Below are 10,423 nucleotides of genomic sequence, written 5' to 3' on the forward strand. Positions count from 1 at the left end.
CAGTTTACCTAGTCAACAGGCAGGGTCAAAACCAGGAGATGAGTCACTCAGGCACACCAATCTGACAAGGGGCAGGCACGCAATCCAAGGTCCAGAAAGCAGGCAAGCAGAGTCAAAACAGGCAGGTCAGGAAAAAATAAGAATGAAAGATGCTGGAAAGCTTGGCAAAACACACAAGCCAATCTGGCGGAGAACAAAGGGAAGTGGACTAGTATGTATGCTGAGTGACTACGAGGGAATGAGCTGCAGGTGAGAAGATGGGCAGGGAAAACAGGTGAAGGGAATGAGGTGATTGCATGGCAAGAGGGAGTGGCAGGATATGAAATGATATGAGAGTTGGTGACCTGGCATGAGACCAAAAACCAGATGAAAATAACTAAGAGTTAGTGGGATGCGTGACAGTAACTGTCCTGTGAAGTCAGCTCCCTGTCACTGGGGAAGCCATGCAGGCAGAAATCATGTTGCAATATAATTTCAGCATTTTTTCTGGCAGTGGGTAATGGAATCAACTGGGCAGTCTTAGAAAATCGATCCACAATCGTGAGGATAACAGTGTTACCAGCAGAAGAGGCAGGCCTGTGACGAAGTCCAAATACACGTGAGACTAGGGGTGACAAGGAACCAGAAGGGGATGAAGAAAGCTTATGTTGACAACAGTTCTGGCAGGTGGCGATGAATCCCTTGGTGTCCTCCTCCATAGAGGACCACCAGAAGCATTGTCACAGCAGTGCCAAGGTGTGTCTCACCCTGGGGTGACAAGCCAGGCGGGAGGAGTGACCCCAGGAGCAACCCTGGAGAACTTGAGAGTGGAGACTGGCAGTGACAAACAGGTGGTCATTAGGACAGGCACTGGGGGCAGGGTGCTTAGCATGGGAGCATTTTACCTTGTCCTCAACCTCCCAAGTCATCGCACTGATGATGCATGTCAGAAGAAGAATACCTTCAAGTTGTGGAGGAGTGCTTTCTAGTTGGAACTGATGGGACAAGGCATCGGGTTTGACATTGTTAGAGCATGGCTGGTAAGAGAGTTAAACAGTTAAAGAAGAGGGCACACCTGGCCCGACATGAATTCAGCCATTTAGCTGAATGGATGTACTCCAGATTTTTGTGATCCATCCAGACCACAAATGGCTGCTCCACCCCCTCCAACTAGTGCCTCCACTCCTCCAGTGCAAGCTTCTTCACCAACATTTCCAAGGGACATCTTCCAGGAGAAGAAGGCACACAGGTAAACCTTCTGATCCTCAGCAGGCCACTGAGAGAGCACTGCCCCCACTCTGATCCGTAAATGACCCGTGCTGCCAGGGAATCATTGATATTCTCCATAGTCTTGGTTTCAGGAGCAGACAAGGAGAAGAGCTGACCTTTAGGAGAAGCAATGCCTGGGAGGAGGTCAACAGCACAGTCATACAGGCGATGCAGTGGCAATAAGGTGGCCCGGGCCTTGTTGAATACATCCTTGAGGTCCAGGTACTCATTGGGAACTCCGGAAAGATCTGGAAACTCAGAGGGAACAGGCAGACTGTAAGCAGATGACACGGCAGATCTGAGACAGACAGCATGACAGTGAGCACTCCACTACAGAATAGTTCCTGAAGCCCAGTCTATGTGTGGGTTATGTCTCCTAAGCCAGGGTAACCCAAGATGACAAGCTCTTGTGGTGCATGCATAAGGTGAAAGGTGAGTGTTTCAATGTGGTTACTTGACATGCCCAGTTGGAGAGGAGTTGATCAATGGGTGACCTGCCAAAGGTGATGACCATTGAGTGCAGTGGGGTCGATGGGCTTCACCAGAGCCTCCTGACCGATCCCAAGCTGAGAGGCAAAAGTCATATCCAACAGGTTGGCGTTGGTGACCATGTGGGTCTCTCCAGAACAGCGGAGCCTGTGGAACAGCTGACAGGACTCTCTTATGTTCGCTTATGTTCCCGAAGACAGCCATCAATACAGAGGCCGAGCATGGCAAGCACATCAAGGTCTGCAATTGCATCAAGGTCCGCAGTCGGAGAGTCCATTGTAGAAGCTGTCAAAGAGTGAAGGAGTGTTCCAGTTGCTCTCTGCTGCCATGGTACAAAACTCAATGGAGTAGTTGGACATGGACCTTCCTCCCTGTGTCATGTTGAACAAACATCAAGCTGCCCCCCTCCCAGAAGTAATGTGATCAAAGACCTTCCATAGATCAGCCGAGAACAACTTGACCAACGAGTAGATGGAGGATTGCTTCTACCATTCGTCGGTTCCCCAGTCTCTGGCTCGGCCACCCGGGATCTCTCTGCAGGAAAGCCTGAAGGCTGCAGCTCAAAGGCAAGTGAACACTGCACGAGGAATGGCCATTAGGAACCAGAAGCACCAGAACAACATTCTGGTGGAGGTAAGCATGCATCCGAAGCTGGAGAAGATCAGACTGGAGTGCTGGGAGCCAGAGCAATAGCCAGTCCATGATCTGAAATGGAGAGTCTCTGGAGGTGTTTCTAGATGCTTCTTATACCTCTCTCATAGCGAGCCACCATCTCCTGCAGTCTCCCCGCCATGGAAGTAAGTTGCTGGTTGTGACGCTGTATGGCACTGGCCTGTGCCAACAGCTCCTCCTGGAGTGAGCCAGAGTCAGCTGGGTTCATTTTGGCATTTTTGTTCATTTTTGGTACTGGCAAGTTTGAACTCAAAAGCACAACAAGGACACAGACAAAGTTGCAAGGAGAGTACAGTGTACTTAGTCAACTGGCAAGGTCAAATTCAGGAGATCAGTCACTCAGGCAAACAAGTCCAACAAGGGGCAGGCAGGGAATCCAAAGTCCAGAAAGCAGGCAAGCAGTGTCAAAACAGGCAGTTCAGGAAAAAAAACAGGAGAGAAGAATGGTGGAAAGCTTGGTGAAACACAAGTCAATCTGGTGAAGAACAAAGGCAAGTGGACTGGTATTTATGCTGAGAGACTAATGAGGGAATGAGCTGCAGGTGAGAAGATGGGCAGGGAAAACCAGGTGAAGGGAATGAGGTGATTGCATGGCAAGAGGGAGTAGAAGGATCTGAAATGACATTAGAGTTAGTGACCTGGCATGAGAACAAAAACCAGATGAACAATTCTAAGATTTAAAGTGGGATTCGTGACAGTAACTATCCTGTGAAGTCAGCCCAGTTCCCCCCGAATGAGCAACTTTTCTGTGTTCAGTGTCACCCCCCACCCCACCCCCCATGCTGAGATGCTGTGCTGGCCGATAAACAGTGGGCAGCCTTCAGACTGGTGGTTGTGATGGGCTGACAGGCCGAGAGCTGGTCACTGAACCAGACCTGACCTCTGCCTTTGTCAGAGCCTGGCCTTTGTCATAGCTGCTTAATGAGAGGTAAATAAATGAACCCCGAAATCCAGCTTTGCCTTTGCCTATGCTCCCGTTTGCCAGTTGAAAGAGCATAATGACCCCACCCCCCCACCACCCTTTATCTCCATCAACACGTCTCCTTCACAGACACAAGCACACATGTACATTACACATCCACTTGAATTTTTGGAGACCTTTTCAGCATTTATTGAACAGTGCTTTTGAGCAAATCTCGAATACAGACAACTGTAAACAAGAAAGTTAACATTCAAACGTATTGTTAGTGTGAAAGTTAATTTTTTACTTTGGAAAGAGTTGTTTGATGTAAAAAATCTTAACTCAAGGTCCACTTATTAGCTTTTTCTGACAACTGAGCAAACTCTTCGCTGAGTTTGCAAGATGCAGTTGATGAAGGAAAAAGCGAGTTAGAGACCTAATAATTTATAGTTACAGCAGTTGTTACACTTTGTCTTTATTATGTTAAAAAACAAGAGAGATTTACTGTGGATGTACTGTTTAACACCAAATTCTAATTATATTTACTATTTGTGGGCTAAATCTGGGCCACACAATTGTTTTTATCTACTATGATGCCAAATTTGCACTACATGTTGCATTGAGAGTTCTAGTACTTCTGCCAGGAAAGCATTTAAAGTCAATTTAACCTACTTTCTGTGATTTACAACTGAATCAGCACAACCTGAATGATGGATTTGACTCAGCTCTGCTCCTGGCAGACATAAACTGGAGTAGCTGCGCTCCACAAGACCAACTAATCTGATTGCCAGATCATCATCATCTTTGTTTAATTCAATTACTTGCTGGTTAAACTAATTCTAATGCAACTAATATTCGTGACAGTGTTCAAGACTTTATAATTCATGTAACGTTTTCTTTATTTTTCTGGTAATATACAAAGATATTAGCCTGTAGAGAGGGAGTAAAGAGCAGGAAGAACCTGTGAGAGGAAGGCCAAGTGGAACTGTTTGTTTGTTTTGAGGGATGAGGAGGAGGAAATGTGCAGTAAAAGCTTTGTAATTTCCATACAGCTTGCCAGTGGTTGGTGGTTTCAAATGCTGACAGGACTATTTTCAAATGCTATATCTCTTTGGGGAAACAACTAAGAGCAATTTTGTAGTCCACTGTTACTAATTACTGTTACAAAGCCTACTGTGTGTGATACAATGAAAAAAGGTCATGTGATTTACAATTCAGTCTATGAAAATAGGAAAAACTTTTGCTTCCAAACATATTTTTTGAGGACAGTTTACCTTTGGAGAAGATAAACACTGGAAATAACTTTTCTAAATCCGATTAGGAATGTTTTCGAGCTTCATTGAAGTTCAGGGGATTGCTTGCTTCACTGATCTACAGTAGCCTATTGTTGCAGGTGTCAAACTGATGTCTGCTCTACTGGAAAGCGAGCACTACATTCTTCATTTCAACTTACTATTCTGCTTTTGTTTTTCTTTTGTCTTCCTACTTTTGTCACTTTTGTTACAGACTGAGCCTACATGTAAAATAACATAAAAACTGTTTTTAAAAAGTTGTATTTTTCTTGTGTGCTGAACAGATACTGGCTTATTCACAAACAAGTGTGAGGAGGAACTGAGTGAACCGAGGAAGGGTGTAGAAAGTGATGAAGACAAGTCTCCAGAGCCATGCAAGGATGATCAGCCCAAGAAGAAACACAGGCGCAACCGCACCACCTTCACCACCTACCAGCTGCACGAGCTGGAGCGTGCCTTTGAGAAGTCCCACTACCCAGATGTGTACAGCCGTGAGGAGCTGGCCATGAAGGTGAACCTCCCTGAAGTCCGAGTTCAGGTATGACCCAAAACATCAGAGGCAACAACATGAGTCTGTCTGTCACTACATTATATTATATGGCAATAATCAGACAGTTATAGTTTATGTTATTTTTCTCTGACGTGTTGAAACTGCACTGACAGTTAGCTTTAAGAGTTACACTGTTGGGGATCCAAATCTTGAGATACTCTTAAGGACAACAGACTCATGCCAAGCCTCTTGCTTTGCTGGTAGGCATTAAGGTGAGGAGTTGTTTTGGGCAGTTATGCAAGCAGGATATGACGTTCCAAACAGACGACATATTGAGTCTTAAGGAGAGGAAAGTTCAGACTTAAAACCTTCTTTAGAAGGACAAAGGGGCTAAACTTGAGACATAATGACACCTTAAAAGCTGGCAAGAGGCATTTTGATTCAGCAGTGGAAGGTTGAAGTTGAAGCAAATGGGAGCAATGAAGTTCTCAGCAAATATAGTGAAAAACAAACTATACCTGCAGTATAAGAAACTGGAGGTGCTTTTAGTTATTTAACTACAACTTTGTTTTTTTGGCTACATTTAACTTTGAATAACTTTAGCTCCTGCATTGTTTCTGCGAGTGTGTGGTTGAGATGCTGGTTATGTCACAATCTTGAAGGGCTGTGTTAATGGAGAATAATTCGGTATTTGGATGAACTTGAAATAATTGTCTGTTTTGCTAATGCTTTGCAACTTTAGCATCTCGGCTGGTACAAAACAATGTCAACTGAAAGTCATTAGCCTCACATTATATTTGGAGTTAATGAGAGGGTCACCATATACTTCAAGGAGCGTAATTATATGCACAGTACATGTAGGTGCAAACTATTACAAAATAGCATCCAGGAGAAGAGTAACACTTGCACGCAGTCTCCGAACAACAGAATTATTCAAATGGTTTTGATACAAGTTGGATCTTCATCACTTCTTTCAGGTCACCGCATACTGACAATCCTTGTATGGCTCGTAGAAATTGATAAAGCAAACTGTCCAAGCAAGTAGGGTAAACGTGGATGATGTCTATCACATTCATGATAACATTATTTTGTCCTCCAGGTCTGGTTTCAGAACCGAAGAGCTAAATGGCGGCGACAGGAGAAAATGGATGCCAGCACCATGAAGCTCCACGACTCACCAATGCTGTCCTTCAACCGCCCAGCACCAGTTCACACCAGCATGGGTCCAATGACCAACTCCCTCCCGTTGGATCCCTGGCTGACCTCTCCTCTGTCCAGCGCTACACCGGTCCACAGCATCCCAGGATTCATGGGCCCAGCTCAAGGCCTCCAGCCCAGCTACCCCAGCCACAGCTTCCTCAACTCCACTCCTCATCCTCCTCATCCTCATCCTCATCCTCATCCTCATTCTCATCCACATCCGTCCATGGGCCAGGGGATGCAGAGTATGGCTCCTCCCCCTTACCAATGTGCAGCCCCGTACCCTGACAAATACCCTCTGGAGGACGTGGACCAGCGCAGTTCTAGTATCGCTGCACTGAGAATGAAAGCCAAGGAACACATCCAGTCTATGGACAAGACCTGGCAACCCATGTGACTAACAAACATGGCAGTCCATGTGAATGACACTGGGAAATGTGTTGATGTTGAAGTCATTCCTTGGGTTCACATTGTTGAGCAGGGTGTTAGATTCTGTTATCCACAGAATCAAGCAATGGAAATGGATTTTGAACTGTGAAAACCGAGGATTTTTGGACTTTCTTTTGGACATTTTTTAAATTTTTTCCCATCTCAAGGACATGAAGCGGACAAGTGAAGTCTGCAGTGTTGTTAAATTGTTCATTTTAAACCACCAATCTCCCTCCATTTGCATCCTGATGGCTGCTGAACACAAATCTCTACCCCTTTTCTATCCCCAGCCACATGTTTCCCTTTAGTTAAATGCATTGATCTATCCATATTCAGCAGTATATTCATGAACAGTCCATCTACTGATATTGGCAGATGCTAAACAGTCATACTTTCGCCACATACATAAGTAATGGCACAGTACCTTTTTCTATGCCATGTCATTGGACAACTTTTCATGAACATACACTGAAGCTAACATGAAATTCACCTAAATGAGGCATTTTTGTTTGTATTATTATTATTTCCATATTTGTTTTTACATTTTTTTGAGTCAACCATCAAAGTTGATTGAATCAGCCAAAACTTTTTACATTCTTCTGTTCATTCTTTACTTTTCCCATTTTCTTCATTCAGTTTGTGTTTTTACTAATTAATCCAATTGTCAAATTTTCATGGGTCAGCTAATGAGAGTCTCAGAGTACTTTGTGAATGAACGTCTCAGTTTAATGTGTGAGCAGCTTTTAAAATATAGACATGAGAACACATCACAGTGCCTCTGGCTGTGACTGTAAATGCACGTCTCACTAATCTGTCGATTTATAACAGCTGTGTGATTTTCAGTTAATCTCACACTTGAAAGTATGGTTTATGTTGCAGTACCCATAGGCTGCCCATTTTTCCGACAGCCGAGGCCTTTTGTCATTGTTTTAAATCTAAAACACGCTCAAAAACAGATAATAGTTTAGTGGGAAAGTGCACTAGAGTCAGAGTTATGATGGCACTTTCTACATGGACCAGAGCTAAGAATATACCAAAAATAATTATGCATAGTTACTATTTTCTGATTTGTGCTGAGATGCTTTAATGAAGGAAGGAAGTAAAAAGGAAGCGAGGAAGACAGGCCAGTGAGCAAAATAACCCTCTTTTTGCTTGAGTGGCTGTTGGAGGAGAAAACCTGTTGGCAGCTCGGTGTTGGGTGGCTGCGTGTACGTGCAGGGCAGCAGAAAGAGCCCTGTGTGATGCGTCACCCCACATAGTTTAGTCTTTGTTCGGCACAATTGATCCAAGTGTATCCTCTTTGTCTGAAACTGAAGGGGGGGAAACGGTCTCAGGCTGCACTAAATAGGCCCTTGTAACCATTTTGTCATGGAAGGTTTTTTTTTCTCTCTCAATCAAAGGAGGAGAAACATTGATTGTAGCTGCTACGGTCATTAGTGACACAATATTGGTCTTTTACCATCTGTTACACAGTTAAGCTCTGATTGTCTTAAAGGTAAAAACACAATGTATTTCCACCAGGAAGATTAGTATTTGCTATTGAGGCTTTTATCGTAACAGCAGCTACAGGTATCATCTCACATAACTGAATACGTGCAGGCTGAGAAGTTAGACGGTACCTTTTGGACTTTGGTTATGGGACAAGAGGGAGAGAAAATCCATAATTTTAAAGTGCAATTTTTTTATTTGTATTTTTTTCTTAAAGGAGACTCATTTTTCATTGTATGGTTAATGTCCATTGTATGGTTATGATATTTCACTTTAATATGATGTGAAAGTTGGCACTTAGCTGCTAACAGTGAGTTAAAACAACAATTACAACATCAGTAAGAAGAACAACAGTATTAAGTCATTTCTGGTTCATTGTAAAATCCGGTGTCGTACTGTTCAGAGAGTAAAAAACACAGTGTTACATCTGCTGCTGGTCTGTCCTCATGTTGTATAGTGTTTTTATGTTGTTGCTTAGTGATGTTTAGACTCCCTATTGGACAATGCCAGGACCTCACACTATAGACAAAATGAGGATTACCTTGCACATTAAGAGCTTCTTTAAGATGCTACATAAATGTGATTTTGGACCAAGAATAAGCCAAAGGTTATGGACAAAACTGCACTAGATGTTTGACAGTTTTAGTTTGTTTTTTTTATCATGTGAAAATGCACAGGATACTTTTCCTGTTTGGCTGTTTTGTTTCTTAAATGTCCTAGTTATATCTGTCCTAGTGATATTGTTTTCTTTCTTCTATGATTTTGTCTGGAACATTGATGTCTGGAAAGAATGAAGATCTACTGAAAATAAATATAGTTTGATAGAATATATGTCCCCGCTTTCTCACTGTGGTGCTTTCATGTCGACCTGTGCACTCATTCCCACAGAGTCGCAGTATTCTTTTGCCTCAGTAAGTCTAAAGAGCAATCCAAGATTACTACAGTATAATCGTTATCATCTGACATACGAGGGCAGAGACATTTTCCTCTAACACTTGTGCTCCGTCTCTCTCTGTCATATAAGAGGCCCTTTCTCTCTTTTACCCCTCCCAATCCTCTCTGATGTTCCATGGTTTGGTGGCAGGGTGCCAGCCTGTTAGGAAGATGAGACTCCAATCAATCAGGGCTTCCCAGGGGGGCCTCTGACCACAGGGCCCGGCTCCCTAATTGCCCCCAGGCAGGCAGGCAGGCCGGCAGGCTCAGCCGCTGCAACACATGTTCACAGAGGGACTGGTGCCGCCGTGCTAGCTGGCCTCCTCAGTGTGTGAATCACTTTCTTGGACAGATGGGGGGCCATATGGGTAGGCCAGTGGATGTACAGAAACAAGGAAATGTTTGCATATTTTTTACATGTTCTTGAAGTGATTAGCTACTGCATTACACACCAGTGGTGTGTTGCTGGTTAGCCCCAGTGCCTTTCATGTATTACCATTACATTTGAGTCATTTGAGCTAAGTTACAGAGAAATAAATACTCTCTCTTCAAATCTTTGAAAAACCCAAAAGTTTTAACACTTATTGCTGTTCTGAAGGTATTTCCAAAATCCTCAAAGACTTGCCTAACCATCAGGATGAATAATTCCTCCTGCTGAATGATAATGTTTTTAAACCTATTTCACAAGTTGTGCCTCTTTTTCTTAATCCAAACAAATCATCCTGTTGCTCAATTTGTACAATGACATAGGGAATACAGCTGGAACTTGAGAAACTGGTTAAAAATCTTTTTTTACTGCTGAAGAGGCAGAATATTTATTCATCCAGATGGTTAGAAGAGTCTTTTAGGATACTAGAAGTACCTTCAGAGCAGCAGTAAATGTTGTTAAATGACCCTTTTGTGTTTTTCAAAGATTGACGAATATTTATTTTTTTAAAAATCTGAAACTGAGTTTAGTTGTCAGTATGGAACAAAAAAAGAATCAGTTATGAATCATGTGACATAAGTTGATCTGTACAGAGAAACAAAAGAAAACCTCTTGAGTTCACAGAAAAAGAAAAGCTCACAGAAATAACATTTAACTTTATATGGAAGATAACAAGTAGACAGATCAGACTAAAGACATGTGTTGCACTTTCACTACTTTCTCATGCTGATGTTTGTTTGTGTGATCGGATCGCACTGGTGCTCTCAAAGAACGAGACAAACATACGCTGCTGCACAGATGAAAAAGCCAAAAAAAAAAAAATGCTTCGGACAAGAAAAGATGAAAGGAGAGAC

General features: G+C 43.1%; 1 protein-coding gene and 1 long non-coding RNA gene across 6 annotated transcripts in view; one reads left to right on the forward strand and one right to left on the reverse strand.

Annotated features, from left to right (window-relative positions):
- LOC137187794 (uncharacterized) overlaps window positions 1-2,830 on the reverse strand; it is a 21,658-nt gene extending 18,828 nt beyond the window's left edge. For all 4 annotated transcript variants that reach the window (XR_010929278.1, XR_010929279.1, XR_010929280.1 and 1 more), the window contains exons 1-2: window positions 1,703-2,830; window positions 9-1,496 (exon numbers count right to left, since the gene is read on the reverse strand). This is a non-coding gene — a long non-coding RNA (uncharacterized lncRNA). The remainder of the gene's footprint in view (window positions 1-8; window positions 1,497-1,702) is intronic.
- The window catches only part of rx1 (retinal homeobox gene 1), a 12,894-nt gene extending 3,890 nt beyond the window's left edge, over window positions 1-9,004 (forward strand). For both annotated transcript variants that reach the window (XM_067596974.1, XM_067596975.1), the window contains 2 exons: window positions 4,887-5,140; window positions 6,192-9,004. In XM_067596974.1, coding sequence (XP_067453075.1) covers window positions 4,887-5,140; window positions 6,192-6,689 — 752 coding nt within the window. In that variant the 3' untranslated portion in view covers window positions 6,690-9,004. The remainder of the gene's footprint in view (window positions 1-4,886; window positions 5,141-6,191) is intronic.
- The last annotated feature ends 1,419 nt before the right edge of the window (window positions 9,005-10,423 follow it).

Source organism: Thunnus thynnus, chromosome 8 (assembly GCF_963924715.1).
Source record: "Thunnus thynnus chromosome 8, fThuThy2.1, whole genome shotgun sequence".
NCBI classification, from domain to species: Eukaryota; Metazoa; Chordata; class Actinopteri; order Scombriformes; family Scombridae; genus Thunnus; species Thunnus thynnus.